General features: G+C 43.2%; 2 protein-coding genes across 5 annotated transcripts; both read left to right on the forward strand.

Annotated features, from left to right (window-relative positions):
* Window positions 1–1,463: 1,463 nt before the first annotated feature.
* On the forward strand, window positions 1,464–11,894 carry LOC130196799 (protein prune homolog 2-like). 4 transcript variants are annotated; one of them, XM_056419168.1, is made up of 10 exons: window positions 1,464–1,501; window positions 1,791–2,012; window positions 2,140–2,325; window positions 2,681–2,780; window positions 3,139–3,270; window positions 4,237–4,323; window positions 4,688–4,786; window positions 5,083–5,124; window positions 9,333–9,365; window positions 10,359–11,894. In XM_056419168.1, exons 1-10 carry the CDS (start codon window positions 1,486–1,488, stop codon window positions 10,387–10,389), a joined length of 948 nt encoding a protein of 315 aa, XP_056275143.1. In that variant the 5' UTR covers window positions 1,464–1,485; the 3' UTR covers window positions 10,390–11,894. The 4 variants fall into 4 exon arrangements, with proteins under 4 accessions (XP_056275143.1, XP_056275144.1, XP_056275145.1 ...); XM_056419169.1 differs by having other exon boundaries at window positions 2,176–2,325; XM_056419170.1 differs by lacking the exon at window positions 5,083–5,124.
* A 3,795-nt stretch (window positions 11,895–15,689) lies between these two features.
* Window positions 15,690–18,826, forward strand: LOC130196094 (putative per-hexamer repeat protein 5). Its single transcript, XM_056417960.1, has 4 exons — window positions 15,690–15,773; window positions 17,077–18,278; window positions 18,332–18,722; window positions 18,776–18,826. Exons 1-4 carry the CDS (start codon window positions 15,690–15,692, stop codon window positions 18,824–18,826), a joined length of 1,728 nt encoding a protein of 575 aa, XP_056273935.1.
* The last annotated feature ends 1,725 nt before the right edge of the window (window positions 18,827–20,551 follow it).

Consider the following 20,551-nt stretch of genomic DNA (forward strand, 5'->3'; position numbering starts at 1 on the left):
CTCTGCCCTCCTGCAGCCACAGAAACACCTGCTGCTCTTCACTCTTGCAGCTGCTAACTAATCACATTTATTCTGTTCCATTCTCACACAGTTCATCAGGACTTTTTCATGTATCTTTAGTGAGTTGAAATGTAGCAAAGGAAGTCAAGATAGGCCTAATTGTGATGAATAGATACATTAAGTTAAATTACAGATTTAAAAGAATACTCAAAAAGCACAAATAGCCTGCACAAAATAACGACTTAATTGCAACGAGAGTAAACTTAATTTGTTACATCCACTTGTTTAAATGTCAATGCAAGGATTGTCGTGTGAGTTTGAAAAAGCAAGAATGAGCCAATTTCTGTTTGGATGGCAACGTTTACAGAAATGGCCACGTTGGACATTAAAAATCCCTTTTAAGCATGAATTACAAAAGAAGAGATGACAGAATCCACACCGCTCCTTACATACAAACAGAATTCACTCCAATTTACGGGTGAAGTTTTAGAGTGTCAAGTGAATTCAAGTCAAGGGCTGTAAAGACTATAGCCTAGTATCACAAATTAAAATTGTACCCCAGGGGGCTTTATAATCTGTGCAGCGTATCACACGCTCTGTCTTTAGACCCTCGATTGGATCAGGAAAAACTCCCCCCAAAAAACCCTTTAACTCTGAGAAATAATTTAGTAAACCTCAGGAGGAGCAACTGATCTCTCGCTGGATGTTCACGAGATGTCACATGTACAGACATTTAGACGCAGTAGTTGCAGTAAAGACAATCATGGGGTGTTTGACCCACTTTGTAATTCTGATGACCGTCCCCCTCTTTGGGATTCACGACCCCCCCCTGTCTTTGACTGTGTGTGTTTGCGTGCATACACAGCAGACCTTTTCATCATCAAGTGGTCATGTGACTTTATTGTGGAAAGAGTGGTTCGGTCCGTCTGCTAGGAGAAGACAGAGTGAGAGGAAGGTAGGTGTCCTCAGACAGAGAGGGGTTCTTTTTAAAGAAAGAAAAAAAAGCATGTGTGTGTCTTTGTTTGTGGACTGGTTTCTTTGTCGAGCTTCACTCTATTGTTGGCAGGACTTATGTTAATCAGAGTCGGTTAGAGGGGCTTTGGTTGGGGGGAGGTAGCAACACTGCTCAGTATTGTTTCCTCAGCCCACACGTGCAGCCTGGGAATGAAGCAGTGAGTCGCTCTCTGTCCGTCTGCTTCCGTAATCTTTTACGTCCAAAGTCAAATGAACAGATTTGAAACTCTTTCTTATTCAATGTCATGGGAAAAGTTATTTTTTTCTTTGTCGATGGTTGTCTTTGGCTTGTTTGGCCCAATACTATGCGTAGCTGTGCCTATGGTGGCAGTGGCGACAGCAGTGATCATTTATGTTGTGGCTCATTATTGTCTTTCTGTGCCTCTGAGCAGACACTTCCAACAGGAAGACGGTGCAGCAGGGATGATGATGATGATGAAGAAGCCCTCCAGTGAGGAAGCTGCTGAGGAGATGGATAACAGAGAAGGTAAATATAAACCACGGTAAATATCGTGAAATGATAACCTATGGAAATGCCAACTTGTAACACTCTTTAAATGAAAGACAGTATTTCATCATTGTTCTTTCATGACGTGCCCGTGTCTCTAGATGGGTCAGGGGGGTCCGTAACTTTGGTTCAAGGACAACACCGTAGATGTACCTTAATCTATATAAATAAGACACATGTTTGTTAAAAGAGAATACAGTGGGTCAACAACCTTTCTCTTGAAAAGTAAAAAACGAAGAAAACAATGTAAGCGTCTCTGTTTGATCAGATCCACCCTCTTTTGCGGATCCGTCATGCGGATCCAACCAAAGGAGAAAGTTGGCAGCTCCACCAATGAACGTGTCACTGGACCGCAGTGAGGGGTCTCTCCTCTCAGAAGACGGCCTGGACACAGAGGACGAGGCGCTGGATACTGGTGATGACCTGGACGTCAACATAGATGAGCTGGACACACCTGATGAGGCCGATTTACCTGAGTTCAACGAACACGGTCAGACACACACCAGAACGTACAATACAAACGGGTCATTCAGACCGACCCACACACACTCACATTGCATATTTTCAAAGAAAGTGGACAGTACAAATGTAAATGTGTTGTTATGTTGTCTTTATAGCAACAGAGGAGTCAGACAAGTCTAATCTGGGTGCAGGAGCAGCATCCGGTGATGCTAACGCCGGACACGGAGCAGCTGAGGAGAACAGGGGAAGTCGGCTGTGGAGGAGTGTCGTGATTGGAGAGCAAGAGCATCGCATTGATATGAAGTGCATTGATTCGTACAAAAGGGTCATTTCTCATGGAGGTATGCAAATACAAATACTTAAAATCCATACATTCCTGTTTCTGATAGCTTTTGTCCATTTGTATTCTCTGCTAAGGTCCTCCCTCTTGATACGGCCTGCTGGTGGAAAACAATGAACTAACATTAAGTCAAATCAGTGTTCAATGTTCGGTGTTTTGTATCAAAATGTCTGTGTTTGGAAACTGAAGCTCTTCCCTGTACTTGCCCAAACAATCCCTTTTTTCCATTGAAGGTGGAGCTGGAAAAATTGTGAGCAATTTCAAATGTAAAAAAAACAACCTGTGTACAAAAGTAAAGGTTGGTGCATGTGCAATGGAAGTGGGACCCACTGTCTTTATTGTGTTCATGTTTTTAGGTTATTACGCTGAAAAGAATGCCATCATCGTGTTTGCAGCGTGCTTCCTGCCGGACAGCGACTGTGACAATTACAATTATCTCATGGAAAACCTTTTTCTGTGAGTAAAGCAACGGTGCATTTTCTAAATATCTGTGGACATATAAATAAGCCAGGACCATAGGCATTCTTTAATATTCTGCAATAGCAACCGTCACTCTTCTAGCGAGGCTTTGCTCCCATTCTCATGGCTACTGGCCCCTGATATTGGCCTGAATCCGGCCCGGCTGGCAGTCTGCGTTCCAATTCATCCCAAACGTGTCAATGGTGTTGAAGTCGAGTTAGTCCAGTTCCGCCACACCAAACAATGACAAACATTTCTTGATGGACCTGTTTCGTGCATGCAAGCATTGTGCTGTTGAAATCAGAAAGGAACTATTGCTACATAGTTGTTGTTTTTTTCATCATCATCTGCGTAGGTATGTAATAAGTACCCTGGAACTAATGGTGGCCGAAGATTACATGATTGTTTACCTGAATGGCGCCACACCTCGCAGGAGGATGCCCGGCTTTACCTGGATGAAAAAATGCTACCAAATGATAGCCAGACGGTAATATTCACACAAACAAGTGCACAGAAACCTTCATGTATAATCATGTTATGTGTAACACACCCAAACGCCCACGTTCCCACTCCACACTTAACCACACGATTGACTCACGTTGACCCTATCTGTCTCTAATCATGATATTACTTTAGTTTTTTCTATTATTGGGATCTCATAACATGGGGACATGGTTTTGCTTACATATCACATGGTTACTATGTTTAAATTACATTACATTACACTGTAATATTATGCAGAATGTCTAAATCAAACAGTAATGACGCATTTCAAATACATTAGTTTGATTAAAAAGAAAGAAAGCAACCTTGAATATGGAAAATGAATAGTCAATTATCTTCACCTTTGAAACATCTTTTATTAAAGTGCTGCTCTGAAAAAAGTACTTTGGAAAGATTTATTCATAAAATTAAGGAGTTTTATATGAATAAAATCATAAATGCTCAGCCAATTACATTAATGAATTAATAATTGAACTTGCTGATTTGCTCTCAGTAGGTTTTCTCTGTGATACCACAAATAACTGTAACTCTATAACTGTGAATTCAAGAATAAATTCATTTAGTTGTACCCTTTGACCGTAATGATGTCACTATCAGCTGTGTCAGAAATCATCATTTCGAAGAACGATAATTTGGGCAGATCTAGAAAATTCAACCGAAAGTAGAGTAAATACGAGAAACAATATTTTTCTCACTCCACTGTGGTAATATTTGAAGGCACATTAATATAGTAAACATTTCACACTTACATAAAAAGTCAGTCCGTCATACTATAAAACCTTTAGCACTCAGTTAGCGGCCATCCTCTTTTCAACTCCCACTGTGGTGTTTTTATCTCCTATTTTAAAGGACTTTATATCTGCCAGCAGGAATGGATAATAACTCACATCATGATAAGTGAATAATAGTTGTGAATGACACCACTTCTGCCTCTCGTCTTGTTCCACAGATTAAAGAAAAACCTGAAGATGTTCACCATTGTCCATCCCTCCTGGTTCATCCGGACGTTGCTCGGCATCACCAGACCCTTTATAAGGTCTCCTTGTTGTACACACTGTAATATATAGATGACACAAGCATGTGCATGACAGATTTTAGTTTCACAAAATACAAACATTGCACTCTTAACACTACATATAACCATATCCATGGATACCACCAGCACGTATATGGGAAAGAAAATCTCCCAACACTATCGCAGTTTCTCAGATACACTATTTCACTATCCCCATACGGGCTTACTTTGTGATCTATTTGCATTTGACTCCAGCTTGAACCTTTACAGCTATAACTAATTCCAAGAGGACTATTTGATGACACAAAAAATTCAGGAATCAACTAAAGCGCACATGACCGTCCACATCATTGAGACACAACTTTATGATTTATGTCTTCTACAGCTCCAAGTTCAGCAGTAAGATCAAGTATGTGAACAGTCTGCAAGAGCTTGGAGAAATCATCCCGATGGAGTTTGTCCACATTCCACCCAGCATTATAAAGTGAGTCAGCCTGTTTCTATGTGTAACACATGAATATACATATACTGTGTATGCCACGTTTGGCTTCCACACAAGGTGAACAACACATTTCCCCCTGGTGTGAAAACTGTTTGTTGGTGTTTATCTGAAGATAACACGTCATGGCACTCTCTCAGGAAACCGTGTCTTTGTCATGCTCCCCTCCTCTACTCCAGTTTTGACAGTTTAAAGTGAACTAATATTCTGTCACATATTTAGAATAGTTCGTAGCCAGCAGCTGTTTGTGGGCTAAAATATATATCTCACTCTGCCCCAAGGTATGACGAGGAGAGGGCTATACACACATTTGCATGCATGAGGTAAATAGCCTAACCTGCCTGTGTTAATCAGTTGGTTGTGTAGACATCTTCCTGAAAACCCTTCAACAATATCTTGAATTTCCTCATGCTGGGATTAACCTTTGACTGACCTCTGGCTGTCTTTTTTACATAAAATGAGCCATATATTAATTGTATTACTTCTTTCAGTCTGTGATGTGGCTTCCCTTGTGAATTGGTTGATTTCACCAGTCATCTGTGACATTTTTGTAGAAATCTAATGAACAAATGTGCTCCCCAAGCTCGGCAGGTCAGATGGTTTGTAATGTGATTTAAGTGCAATGCATTGTGGGAAAGACTCCAATCCACACAGGAAAAAAAGAATTTCACTGTCAGTATGAAAGGTTGTAAAGGGTTCCGGGTTTCAGTGAACTGCACAGATGGGACTTTCTCATAATTGGCAGCAAAATATTACTGCAGTGTAAAAAAAATGGTTTCAAGGTATAAAGGCTAAGTTTGAGAAGACTCAAACGAGTCGGTGAAGGTTAAGGAAACATAGCCGTCATAACCTGCAGCTCACAATGTCACAAGTGTACATTACAGGTCACTCGTCAGGGAAATGTTAACAATTAAACAAATGACAACTGCTGTTGTTTTTATCTGGCAACAACAGTCTCTGTGAAAAAATGAAAATACTATAAAGAATATAACATGAGATTTTATGTTTTATGATTTGTATGATTACTTTCTATTCAGATCTACAACCAAAATACAGAAAAGTGTCTGTTTGCAGTTCAGTGGAGATGACATTGTGTACAAATGAAAGCTGTCTAATTCCTACTTTAACCCTTTCAATTATCTAAGGGGCCATGACTTGAGTCTGAAAACTAGTGACCTTTACACTGTGCTTGTAAAACAAATTATTGAACTGTTTAAGTATTTAGAGTTAAAATGTTGGCTTTTTTGACTGGTTAATTGATATCAAATAATTGCTCCCTTGCAGTGCATCTGTGGCTCACTCCTTTGGCCTTGAATACTCCCACGTTAGAGCACTGATGCTTGTTTCCCTTTCCTTCCATACACCCTTCAGTGTGGACCAATGTTCCCTCTAATTTTTCATGTGTCTGGGCATACACACAAGCTCCCTGAGCACACTGAGGACCACTGTGAGCAACATCAGATGTGCACGCTGTGGCCACACACCAGTATCACACCTGTTCAAAACCTTGGATCATAGCAAGTTACATGGCTTATTAAAAGAATCAAATTACAGCAGCAATTTTCATTAGTTTACTTTTAATATAAGCGATTTGGCCCACTTAAGATGAAAAAGACAAAAATCTTGTTGTTCATGAGATGTATAGTATGTTATATATGCGAGAGTCCTGCTTTGGCCATGGGAAGAGTCCTGCTTTGGCCTGGCTGTGGTCCAGTTGTGGCCTGGCTGAGGGTCCTGTTCTGGAAGAAATGAGACATATACACCTTTCAGACATAACATTTTGTTCACATTTAAAACATTCACATTTTGCTCAATGACATGTGCTGTAGCTTGTGATACAGTGTAAATTCCTGTAACTCTTTGTCTGTAAAATATATAATTACACCGTTTTTTTAATGAGCATTTCTACTACCCATAAATTATCTAGTAGTAACAGCATTTAATGATTAATATCCATAAATAAAAAATCGTAATAAATGTCACTCGAATATGCACACATTTTGACTTAAATGTTACCTTATTTTTCACGTCTGTCCTTCTCACTTCTCCAACGGTTGTACACTTTGTCCAGGTTGATGGCTTCGTCTGCTTCTTGCTTTGACTTTATGCGCATCAGCTGGTCCAAATGTGTCACTTCAAGTAGGCCTACTCACATACTTTGCCATGTGATTGTGGATTTGTTGAACTTACAGCATTGATGCATTCATTTTGATGGCAAGTAAAATATTGTCAATGAGAACTTACCTTGCTTGGGGTCAGATTTTGTTTTACGTGACAGCTCGTTCCTTTTCTCTCTGTCGTTTGCGCTCTCCCGCAATAATGAACCAATCCCCTGTCCCACCTGGAGTCTTCGTACAATTCCAACAGCTTTCAAATGACTTTTCTGCTGAATGTGACGTCCAACTCCCATTCAGTCCACAATGTTACCGCTGAAAGCTCATTTGCTACTTTGGCTTCGCTGCATGTTTTGCAGAGTAGACCTTTCTCACTCGAAAAAGACAAAATCTCCCCCAGCTTCACCGCTTGTTCTTCTATTTGCACATACTCCGACAGCCATTCCATCCGAAAAGAACCGCATTTCTTTTTTACTTTGGCTTGGTGAGTGGACGTGTCGCTAGCTGTTGTTCCGCCATGATAAGGGGTTGCATCTCATAAATGCAACCCCTTATCATGGCGAAACGAACGGGCAGGACTCTCGCATATATAACATACTATACATCTCATGAACAACAAGATTTTTGTCTTTTTCATCTTAAGTGGGCCAAATCTCTATGTTCTCACAAAATATACCGAGAATATCGGTAATATGTGATTAATCATGATTAATCCACAAAAACCTGTGATTAACCCGATTAAAAATGTTAATCGTTTCACAGCCCTACTTTTAATATAAGCAATTTGGCCCACTTAAGATGAAAAAGACAAAAATCTTGTTGTTCATGAGATGTATAGTATGTTATATATGCGAGAGTCCTGCTTTGGCCATGGGAAGAGTCCTGCTTTGGCCTGGCTGTGGTCCAGTTGTGGCCTGGCTGAGGGTCCTGTTCTGGAAGAAATGAGACATATACACCTTTCAGACATAACATTTTGTTCACATTTAAAACATTCACATTTTGCTCAATGACATGTGCTGTAGCTTGTGATACAGTGTAAATTCAGCAGTTATTTAGCAGTTTTCTTCCATATGGAACATTAATACATCTTCATCCTAAACAGAATGTTTAACCCTCCTGTTACCTTTCGGGTCAATTTGACCCCATTCAATGTTTAATGTCGGTGTTCTTTGGGGTCAATTTGACCCCAGGCTGTTTTTCACTGTGTCAAACATATAAGAAATATCAACTTTTTTATTTATTTAAAGGGCTATTTAGGTAGTCAACAAACAAACATAAAGTACCTCACACTTAAACTTGGGAAGCAATATTAATTCTAATAATTTTCTGGAGGTTTTAATTGCTGGGGTCAAATTGACCCCGAGGGTAAAATATGTTAGAAAATGTAAAGGTAACAGGAGGGTTAAACAGAACATTTTTCTCTTGTTTGTCAACCATTAACTCCACCATTATACAACCTAAAGGCCTCTAGTCTTCCTCTAGCATCTGCTGAGGCAAACTGACTGTGTGGGTTTTCTTCATGAACTGGGCCGTGATGAAAGGGACGGCGGGGACACCGCTGCAAAGCTGAAACCTCACCGGCCCGGACAGGTGGACAGATTGACAAGTGACTTTTTTTTGCTCGGTCCCGATGCGCGCGCACGGAGCTCTGTGGCGCGCGAGACGGAGATCGATAAGTGTTAACGCAACGCGAAGAGACAGAAATGACATGCTGCTGTGGAGATACGATCAACAACAGACGTTTAGTTTAATAAAAGAACAAAGACGTGCTATAGAGAACATGTCAGGGGCGGGCCAATCTCTTTAATGTCATGCGATCTACCGACACTACGCCGCGATCGACTGGCAGGTCGCGATCGACGTGTTGAGACCCTGATCTACAGGAAGTAAAAGTCGTAACAAGGTTTCCGGAGGTGAACCTGCGGAAGGATCATTACCGATGAACAGACCGTCTGCATGAGAGCGGACAGAGTTCAGATTGAAGTGGTGGATTGGAAGCTCATTTTGGAAGTGACTTTTTTTTCGTCCCGACGGCCAACAACAGACCTGATTGGAAGCTCATTCTGCGCATGCGTTAAATGCGTTTACAAAAAAAAACTAGTTAAACCTGTAATTGAATTAACTGAGTTAAAATGAAAATTGCTGCTGTAATTTGATTCTTTCAATAAGCCATGTAACTTGCTATGATCCAAGGTTTTGAACAGGTGTGATACTGGTGTGTGGCCACAGCGTGCACATCTGATGTTGCTCACAGTGGTCCTCAGTGTGCTCAGGGAGCTTGTGTGTATGCCCAGACACATGCAAAATTAGAGGGAACATTGCCCAGCATGTTTACTGACAATATGGTCGCCCCTTGTCACTTGTTTACCTCCCTCACTAACCTTTGCTCTCTGCCCTCGAACACAATGCCACATCAGATTGGATACAGAATTGCAAGACACTTCCGTTCAGTAAGTAGTGGGCCATTGTTCTCTGTCAGCGAGTAATTTAAACAAAGACACAGAATAAGAAGATTTCTGAATATTAGCCCAATATTCAATAGACGGGAAAAAAATACCCATATTGAAAGAGGCATTGGCCCAAGCAGAAACAAAACAAAAGAAGCAGCCTTCTGACATTTCAGAGATAATTAGAGCCAAATTGCTTCGTTTGTCCAGTGGTGATGTGAAATGTTAAGCGTGCTGCCCTCAGTGATAAAGTACTGATGAGCCAAGACATGAACACATACAGGCACTGATTTGCAAGAGAGAATAAACTAATAAATGATCTCTGGTTATACATTTCATTAAATTGAACAGACACAACTTTATATGTTTCACTAATGTCCCTGCAGGGGATCAATAAACAATTTGAGCCTCACTGAACTCTCTCATGCTGGTCCGCCTGCCTAACAGATGGTTTTCCAAACATGTTCATGCTAGCATTTCATAAAAAATAGTGGCAATGTTTTCCAAGACTAACAAATGCTGTTGTTGTAAGCAAAGGCTTGGCTGGTTTCTGAAATCACTACTACTATTGCAAAGCCATGGTGCCTGCTGGAACTCATGTTTTTTATGAATAAGGAATAAATGATAATTGATAAAAACAGTAGAATCAAGATATATTCATATATCTAACTTGCTCCAGATGAAACTCATCTTTGAGTTTTATTATTTCAGAGTGAACCATATTTAAAGATACTACAGGGAATAAACACTATACATTAAGATCCGGCCTGGTAGCCGCTGAATACATACTTATTTTTTAGTGTTGCAGTTAATAGAATATGTCAATCTGCAATTAGCCTTTGCAGAGGCATGCAGTTTATGATCTGACTACTGTTTATAATTTCTCACTTACCATATCATTTTCATTTGCAACCCCTCTGCTTTTAATGTTTATTTGTAATGCCTTGATGACAAAGATGTAGAACATGTATTCATCTCATTTGTTCTCTCCCTCAGAGCCGACAGGAGGGGAAACTCTTTTGTTTGACAGTTACAAGATTCCTGGCCGCTGCCTCTCCTCTCCCTACATTATGCTGTACTCTGCCGCAGCGTATCTGAAGATGAGCCCGCCTGCAGCATGATGTGTGCGGCTCATGGTTGCTGCACCAACAACTGTCAATGGTTTAGAAAGGGAGTTGCTGTGGTACAACACTTTAGAAAGTTGCTTGTTCATTGAGGAATGTATGAACTTGAGGGTGCTGAACATAATACTGTATTTACAGTGCAGAGACTGCCACTGTGCGGAAGGTTTAATGCTTTACCCTGTATTACGCCACGTGACACAGCACTCCATTAAGCTCCCAGTTCTCTTTCTTTTATTTTCTTTTACTTCACCTTTCACTTTTACGAAATTTTGATTCTTATGTAATTCACTTAGGAGGAATTACTAACTGGCTTTGTTACATTCATGTATTAATCTAACCTGTCAGTTGCCGTGTGGACCTTTTGTAACCCTTGGTAAACACAAGTGTGACTGATTGCTCACATGAAAACATAAGTTGTACTACAGCCCATTTCATTTGCTCACAAAAGATGTGAAATTGTACTGTCAATAGATGGCGGTGTTAAGGGATACTCTATATATACTGTAATTTTAGATAGTCAAGGTTTACAGACATGATCCACACACAAAAAAAGCTTTCTACTGTGCACCTGTTTGTAATGGCATGTATAAGGGTCGCCACACTGGTTTTAAATCATTTCCAATGGTGTAGGTGGCTCATGTCATTGTGTGTCAACAATCTTTAAAGGCTATCATTTGGCTGTTATACTAACACTGTATGTCACTGTGAAAAGACTTGCGACATCATATCATGAAGGTAGCAAAATAGCAGTTCTTTATGATGACCCTGAGAGCTCAGCTCACTGCAACTTACTGTTAGAAAACCCAAAGTAGACAGAAGACAAGCTGAGTCAGAACATTTCAATTTGAAAACACAAGCAAACAAAGAGACACACGGCAAATATAGAAAATACAAACGATTAGGAAACAAGCTGCAAACTTCAGCAGAGTTTTCTATATTTATTTGTGTTTTCCTAACTTGCAGTTGCTGAGCTCTCAGGTCCACCGTAGTTATCAGTAGCTGCAGTAATGTGTTGCATGCAAGAGTTGAAGATTAGTCTGATCAGATCTCTCACTCAAAAGCAGAATTATGTACCAATGTAATTTTAGTCATAGTTTATCTTATGTCTGTGCGTGTGTGTGTGTGTGTGTGTGTGTGTGTGTGCGTGTGTGTGTGTGTGAGATTGTTGGGGGTTGAGTAAGAACATCTAAATGTTGACTGATGGTTAGAGAGGTACAGTATAGAGAGGGCCTTGGTTCAAATATGTTTACTTTTATTTGTTTTTATTATATTTGTATAAATATATATATAAATATATTCATTTGTTGTAAAATATGTCAAAAGTTTTACTTCATTAAAGATGTGTTCCACCTCAACAGTCTTTTCAAATAGTGCACCATAGACCACAATAAACACATTGCTCATTTCATCTTGTAGCAGTTTATTAATCCTGCATATCCACATAACGGACAGAAGCTCGGCTAAACACAAGAAAACCATTTTAAGAAATACAATTCCAACCCCAAGCAACTAAATGAACCCACAACAAACACCTGCACACAGTACATCCCTGGTGCTTGCAATATTACACATCATGCCACCCTAAATAACAATGGTGTTAATGCTCTTAACGTCTTTGAGTTGGTTTGTAGATTAATTAGCTAACTGTCAGGCTAAACCAAAGTTATTGTTTAACCAGAGTTCCTGCAATACTGACTTGACAGAAAGCAATAATCTTAACATTGACTTTCTGGAGTGCTGCCATATTTGACTTTATCAACAAAAAAAATATGTGTTTAATTAAATTAATTCATGTGTTTAATCATACGGTAAGTGATATCAAACGTTTAAACTTATGCCACAAATCGTTATCGAGAATGAACAGCACTATGACGGAAATATATATTTACCATCAATGTAGTATCTGTAGTGTCAATCTATGCAAGATTCAATTCTCCCAACATCTCCAGTTCAGGGGGACATTCAGTCACAAGGCCAGGCCGCCCTTTCCCCTCCCCGCTAGAGCGATTGGGGGTGTTCTGCCTGGAATAAAGCTTCGTTCAACTATTCCGTGAGTCATTCGTATGTCTTTTGGGTCCTTACCACACCCGGTACAGGGTTTAAGACTTCCGACAATCATAGACTGCAAACTATTTCCAGCTTTATTGGCCGTGTATGTGGGCAGACATGACATTTTACTTCGTGTGGCTGCTCCCATATGGACACACAGTTATACAAAACTTTATTCCAAATGGTTTATATTTTAATTAACTAACAGTACAGATTCATTTAATATTTATTGTTTCTAAGAAGAAGTATACACTTATTATTATTTGTACTTTGTATATCATATGATATAGCGACGGAAGGGTAACCCGTCTGTTTGGGCCATGGCTTGGCTGCTTGGGAAAGGATAGTCCTCATGTCGCCCTCTTGTGGTTTCATCCATTCATTCCTCTGGTGGTTTCATGAATACATTTATATATTCCACGGGTAGGATACCACCACGTTTAGTTAATGTTTCTAAAACTCTGAGCAGTAGTAAAGATAGTAAACGTCGCCTTGTCGACTGCGGTCAAGCCAGCCGCCACTTCGGAAAACACAGTCAAGCCAGCCCGCCCGATATTTTTCAGTACACGTATATACCAGGCATTACGGTACGAGCGTGTGAAAACTGTCTTCAAAATAAGAGCGAACTTCCGGTGAACGTGATATGACGAAACACGCCTTTAAAAACAGATATAGTGATAGATTAAACTAATTGAAGAGATGAAAAATCACGAATTGTATGAATGATGAATACAATACATAAAAGAAGGTAATTATTTCAATATTGGATGTTCTGATTTAAAATTTCAAAATAAATGATATAGAAAATCACATTCATGCGCAAATGTGTCTAATTTCAGAATAGATTTAGAACACAATGGTGCGTAGTTACAAAATACTTTCACTTCTGATTCATGGTAGAGTACCTCAAGGTGTCACCCAGAGATAATCAAGACATTCTGACGTTTGATTTCTAAATGAAAGCACTTCATAAAGAAAATATTAATATATTTCCAATATTTGATATTTCTTTAAAGCAGATCCTTACATTTCATGAAAGAAATTACACTGCAGTCTTGTTATTAGTGACCTCTGCTAGCCCCATGATTATTTTCATGATATATTACCGTGTGGATTGTGAATGAATTCAATTTAAAGTTAGCGAAAAATAAATATTATTAATATTTTGCCAATATTTAAATTATATTTAAAGCAAATCCTTAACTTTCATGAAAGGAATTACAATGCAACCTTGTTACTGGTGACCTCTGCTAGGCTCAGGATTATTTTCATGAGATATTACTGTGCGGATTTTGAATGAATTCAATTTCAAATTAGCAACAAATAAATATTATTAATATTATGCCAATATTTGAATTTTATTTAAAGCAAATCCGTAACTTTCTTGAAAGAAATTACACTGCAGTATTATTCATGGTGACCTCTGCTAGGCCCAGGATTATTTTCATGAGATATCACTGTGCAGATTGGGAGAAAATACAATTTAAAGTTAGGAGAAAATTTATATTATTAATATTATGCCAATATTTGAATTTTATTTAAAGCAAATCCTTAACGTTCTTGAAAGACATTACACTGCAGTCTTGTTTATGGTGACCTCTGCTAGGCCCAGGATCATTTTCATGAGATATCACTGTGCGGATTGGGAGAAATTCAATTTGAAGTTCGTAGAACATTTATATTATTAATATTATGCCAATATTTGAATTTTATTTAAAGCAAATCCTTAACTTTCTTGAAAGAAATTACACTGCATTCTTGTTATTGGTGACCTCTGCTAGGCCCAGGATCATCTTCATGAGATATCACTGTGCGGATTGGGAGAAAATTCAATTTAAATTTAGGAGAACATTTATATTATTAATAGTATGCCAATATTTGAATTTTATTTAAAGCAAATCCTTAACTTTCTTGAAAGAAATTACACTGCAGTCTTGTTATTGGTGACCTCTGCTAGGCCCAGGATTATTTGGACCTCTCAGCCAGTGTCCCTCTTGAATGAACTTCTCGGCTTTCATGCCTCTTGATTCACTGTCAGCGGGGTTGAGTCCTGTCTTTATGTGGCGCCATTGGGATTTGTCTGTCAAATCCCGAATAGTGGTCACTCTGTTAGCCATGTAGGTTTGAAACCTTCTGGCGTCATTCTGGATGTATTTTAAGACGGCGGTGCTGTCGGTCCAAAAAACTGAGTCTCCGAGGGTTGACTCGAGCTCTCTCTTCAGCACCTGTCTATCCTAGCAGCGAGGACTGCACTGGCAAGCTCCAGCCTTGGGATTGTCACCACCTTTAAATGTGCAACTCTTGCCTTCCCGATCACAAACACCATGTGATCTAGTCCTTTGTCACTGGTCAGTTTCAAATAGCTCACTGTCCCGTAACCTCGCTCACTTGCATCGCAGAAGTGGTGCATCTGTGCTCTAGTAACTTCGAAATCTGGTGGCCTACGGCATCTCTTGATTCTTAGGCTGGAAATCAGGTTAAGATCTTTCAGCCACTCTTTCCATCTCTCTGTGTAAGCAGTTGGTATCGATTCAACCCATCCGCAATTTAGCTTGCACAGGTCCTGCAGTATTCCTTTCCCTGTCAGCATGACTGGTGCTATGAACCCAAGAGGATCGTATACTGAGTTCAACACGGACAAAATGCTTCTGCGGGTGACTGATGGTTGTTTCGGGGTGATAGAGAAGAAGAATGTGTCGGACTCAATGTCCCATCGCATGCCAAGAGCCCTTTCTATGGGCACTTTGTCTTTGTCGATGTCTAGATCTTTGACCTCTTTTGCTCTCTCTTCCGCTGGAACAGAGGCAAGGACTGCTCGACTGTTACTAGTCCATTTGGTGAGTTTAAATCCACCTGTGGTGCATACTGATTTGAGCTCCTTCACCAGACAGATTGCTTGGCTCTCGCTTGGGATGGATTTGAGGCAGTCGTCTACATAGAAGTTGTGACGAATGGTGTTGACGACTTCAGTACTACACTTTCCTTCATTATCATCAGCTGTCCGTTTCAGTGCGAAATTGGCACAGCTCGGTGATGAGACTGCTCCAAAGAGATGCACCGTCATCCGGTACTCTGCTAGCGGTTGGTTGGTGTCACCATCTGGCCACCACAGGAATCTGAGGAAGTCCACATCATCTCTAGGTATTCTTACTTGATGGAACATTCCTTCTATGTCTCCCATCACTGCTACTGGTTCCTGTCGGAATCGGAGGAGTACACCCAGCAAGGTGTTCGTAAGGTCAGGACCCTGCAGCAGCTCACTATTTAGGGAGGTTCCTTGGAATGAAGAGGTACAATCGAACACCACCCGGATTGTCCTTTTTCTTTTGTGGTAGACACCATGGTGGGGAATATACCACAGTTTTCCGTCTTTCCGGGGGAGTTGTTCCTCGGGCACTCTTTCTGCATGCCCTTTCCTCAAGACATCACTCATGAAGCTGTTATAGTCTTTCCGAAAGGCTTCATCTTTCTGGAATCTGCGGGCAAGGCCTAATACTCTTTGTTCCGCCACCTTCCTGTTGTTTGGCAGGCTGATGTTATCCTGACGGAATGGAAGTCGTAGTTCATAGTGGCCTTCTTTCCTTTTGACTGAACTGTTCATCACATGCAGGAATTTCTTGTCTTCAAATGAGTGTTCTTGTTTTTCATTGTAGGACAGCTCTGAGAAGTCCTGGTTGTAATGTTGTATAAGGAGCTCTTCCAGCTTGGCCACTGATATTCTATTGGATGTTATCTGTGGTCGACCATGCTCATCCATAGGTGCAGTACTGCAGAGAGGTCCGTTTATAGTCCAGCCTAGGCTTGTCAGGACTGTGTAGGGCCCCTCACCTTGGCTACTGATCACTCTCAGTGGTTCCATGGCCTTTGGGACATTTGCACCAATCAATAGGCCTACTTCTGCCCTGATGGGCCTTAAGTGGACCTCCTTTAGGTAAGACCATCCTTTTATGTCCATTTCCGTAGGAATGTTCTCTTGACTGACAGGAATGGCCTTTTGTGTGAAGACTTCTGGAAGCCCTATGAAGCTGTTGCCATCCAGGCTGCATACTTCCAGTCCTCTTATCGCATGGGTTTTCACAGGCTTTTCATGATCCACTGTTCGGAGTAAGAGCTCTGTTTTCTTTCCTCTGACAGACAACTGCTCCATCAGTTTTTCGGTGACAAAGGTGGCAGTGCTTCCAGGGTCCAGAAATGCATATGTTTCTATCAAACAGCTGCCTTTATGACTCTTTATATTTACAGGTACCACTGCTAGCTTGTAGTCTGTGGTTCTGTCCCCTGTGTGTGCTGCTGATGACACCATAGCAATATGAGGACCGGCCGAGACGGGACAGGAAGACCGGCCGAGACGGGACGGGGAACTGGAGTTGGCGAGACGGGGCACCTGGCTCTTTCCTTTCTTACCTCCTGTCCTTCCTTCTTTCCTACCTTTCCTTCCTCCGTTTCCTTCCTTTCCTCATTTCCATCCTTACTTTCCTCCTTTCCTTTCATCCTTTCCCGGCTTCTAACCTTACTTTTCTACCTTCCTTACCTCCTTTCAGTCGGGGACGACCATCCCCCCGTCTCTGTCCCGGCCGGTCCCACTTCCCGGTGCTCCGTCCCGCTTCCCGGCTGGGACGGGGACAGGAGGACCGGCCGAGACAGGACGGGGCACAGGGAAGTGGGACCGGCCAGGACGGAGACGGGACAGGAGGACTGGCCGGGATGGAGACAGGACCGGCCGGGACGGAGACGGGAAAGGGGGAACTGCAGTCGGCGAGACAGAGCACCTGGCTCTTTACTTTTCTACCTTCCTTGCCTCCTTTCAGTCGGGGACGACCGTCTCCGTCTCGGCCGGTCCTCCTGTCCCGTCTCCGTCACCGGCCGAGACGGGGAACTGGAGTCGGCCGGGACGGAGGAACGGGAAGTGGGACCGGCTGGGACGGAGGAACGGGAAGTGGGACCGGCTGGGACGGAGACGGGATAGGAGGACCGGCCGAGACGGGGAACTGGAGTCGGCCGGGATGGAGACCGGACAGGAGGACCGGCCGAGACGGGGAACTGGAGTCGGCCGGGACGGAGGAACGGGAAGTGGGACCGGCTGGGACGGAGACGGGATAGGAGGACCGGCCGAGACGGGGAACTGGAGTCGGCCGGGATGGAGACCGGACAGGAGGACCGGCCGGGATGGAGACAGGACCGGCCAGGATGGAGACGGGAAAGGGGGAACTGCAGTCGGCGAGACAGAGCACCTGGCTCTTTACTTTTCTACCTTCCTTGCCTCCTTTCAGTCGGGGACGACCGTCTCCGTCTCGGCCGGTCCTCCTGTCCCGTCTCCGTCACCGGCCGAGACGGGGAACTGGAGTCGGCCGGGACGGAGGAACGGGAAGTGGGACCGGCTGGGACGGAGGAACGGGAAGTGGGACCGGCTGGGACGGAGACGGGATAGGAGGACCGGCCGAGACGGGGAACTGGAGTCGGCCGGGATGGAGACCGGACAGGAGGACCGGCCGAGACGGGGAACTGGAGTCGGCCGGGACGGAGGAACGGGAAGTGGGACCGGCTGGGACGGAGACGGGATAGGAGGACCAGCCGAGACGGGGAACTGGAGTCGGCCGGGATGGAGACCGGACAGGAGGACCGGCCGAGACAGGACGGGGCACAGGGAAGTGGGACCGGCCAGGACGGAGACGGGAAAGGAGGACTGGCCGGGATGGAGACAGGACCGGCCGGGACGGAGACGGGAAAGGGGGAACTGCAGTCGGCGAGACAGAGCACCTGGCTCTTTACTTTTCTACCTTCCTTGCCTCCTTTCAGTCGGGGACGACCGTCTCCGTCTCGGCCGGGCCTCCTGTCCCGTCTCCGTCACCAGCCGAGACGGGGAACTGGAGTCGGCCGGGACGGAGGAACTGGAAGTGGGACCGGCTGGGACGGAGACGGGATAGGAGGACCGGCCGAGACGGGGAACTGGAGTCGGCCGGGACAGAGGAACGGGAAGTGGGACCGGCTGGGACGGAGACGGGATAGGAGGACCGGCCGAGACGGGGAACTGGAGTCGGCCGGGATGGAGACCGGACAGGAGGACCGGCCGAGACAGGACGGGGCACAGGGAAGTGGGACCGGCCAGGACGGAGACGGGACAGGAGGACTGGCCGGGATGGAGACAGGACCAGCCGAGACGGAGACGGGAAAGGGGGAACTGCAGTCGGCGAGACAGAGCACCTGGCTCTTTACTTTTCTACCTTCCTTGCCTCCTTTCAGTCGGGGACGACCGTCTCCGTCTCGGGTTGGGAGGTTGGGAGGGCTGCCTGAGCGTCAACCATTTCAATGTCATTTGGATAGGTGGCTGCAGGGGAAGCTTCAGCCACCTCTTCACCACTTCATGTTTTGGAGGGCTGCCTGAGCAACAAGCCAATTGGAAGCTGGAGAGAAGGTTGGAGGGATGGCTGCGCGGCCGGCTACGATGGGGTCGGACTCAGCGTCAACCATTTCAATGTCATTTGGATTTTGTGCTCTAGTGAGGGCTACACGGGAGGCTTCAACGTCTCTCCCCAACTCGTTCACCCTCAGTTGATATTGTGATACAGTACAGTTTATTTCCTGTACCAGAAGCGTGTTTTGTTTCTCCATATGCTCTTTCATCTGGGTGATTTGACATCTCTCGTTAAACAGTGTCTCATTTGTTTCTGTAAGAGTCTCAGAGAGCTGTACATTGCACTGTTGAAAAAGCCCAATCTGTTTCTCGAACTCTGCTATTGTATGTTGATTCTGAGTCTGTTCCAGATTTTGCTGCCTTGATGTCTCTTTAAGTTCCTGGAGCTGGATCGCTTTTTGTTTGCATATAGCATTACTCCTGGAGATCCTCTGACAATGTAGCTCATGTTCTTTGGCTATCTTATTTTTCTGAAACATTTCATACTCCAGGGACTTGCATTTCATTGTTTCCCGACACAATTGTATCTTCGCCTCTTTGACTTCCAGCGACAGCAACTCATGTTTTGTGCACATTTTACCAGGGCAGTTGTTTAAGGCCTCTTTCGATTCGACAAATATTTTTGGGCTTGGGCTGATTTGTTGTTGAATGGATAACTTATCGAAGATTTCTCGTCCTGAATTCAATCTTTTTCTTTTTGCTTGCTGCACGCCGGATAATGCAGATTCCACGTTAATTCCTGGATCCAATCTTTTTCTTTTTGCTGGCTGCATGCTGGTTTCTGAATATTCCACGTTGATTCCTGGATCCAATCTTTTTCTTTTTGCTGGCTGCATGCTGGTTTCTGAATATTCCACGTTGATTACTGGATCCGATCCTTTTATTTTTGCTGGCTGCATTCTGGTATCTAAATATTCCACGGCGAATCTTAGATCCAATATTTTTATTTTTGCTGGCTGCACACCAGATTCAGCAGATTCCAACTTCATTCCCTTTGGATCAGGAGCCTGGTTTTCCGCTTGGCTATTGGTGAGACCAAACAAGTTCTTAAAAAAAGTAAACATTGTTGGAATATATCTTGATCGATGGTCTCTGAAGTAAATCCTATCTTATACGTCCTCTTGTACCAGAAAAAAAACTGCAACTCTATGGCTATATTGGCTATAACTACTCCTATATAGAAAAAACAGATCAAAGGTAACAACGCCTCTGACATCAGGACATGACGCGATAGATTTTAGACCGAAGAACTGACTTTGATCTGGCTCCGCCTTGTGAGAGTGAAGTCTCATTCAGTGGTTCTCACGAGATCTCATTCTCATTCATTGGTTCTCACGAGATCTCATGCCTCTGTTTACCCACACGTTCACCGTAAGCTACAGTTTTACATTGTTAGCTGCTGATGTTGTACAACTTAAACTATCGATCAGGGGACCGTGAGCTTTCTACCAGCTGAACGGAGTAGATACCGGAGAAAACCCCGCTGTGTCGGCTGGGTACGATGTCGGTAAGCGGGTAGTTTGGTCACGTAAGTTTACCGTAAGCCCGGTGTTACATGTATAGCCGTTAGCAGGAGCTCACTCGCGTCACTAAAGCCCGCGGTG

This window comes from Pseudoliparis swirei, chromosome 7 (genome assembly GCF_029220125.1).
Source record: "Pseudoliparis swirei isolate HS2019 ecotype Mariana Trench chromosome 7, NWPU_hadal_v1, whole genome shotgun sequence".
Classification (NCBI taxonomy): domain Eukaryota; kingdom Metazoa; phylum Chordata; class Actinopteri; order Perciformes; family Liparidae; genus Pseudoliparis; species Pseudoliparis swirei.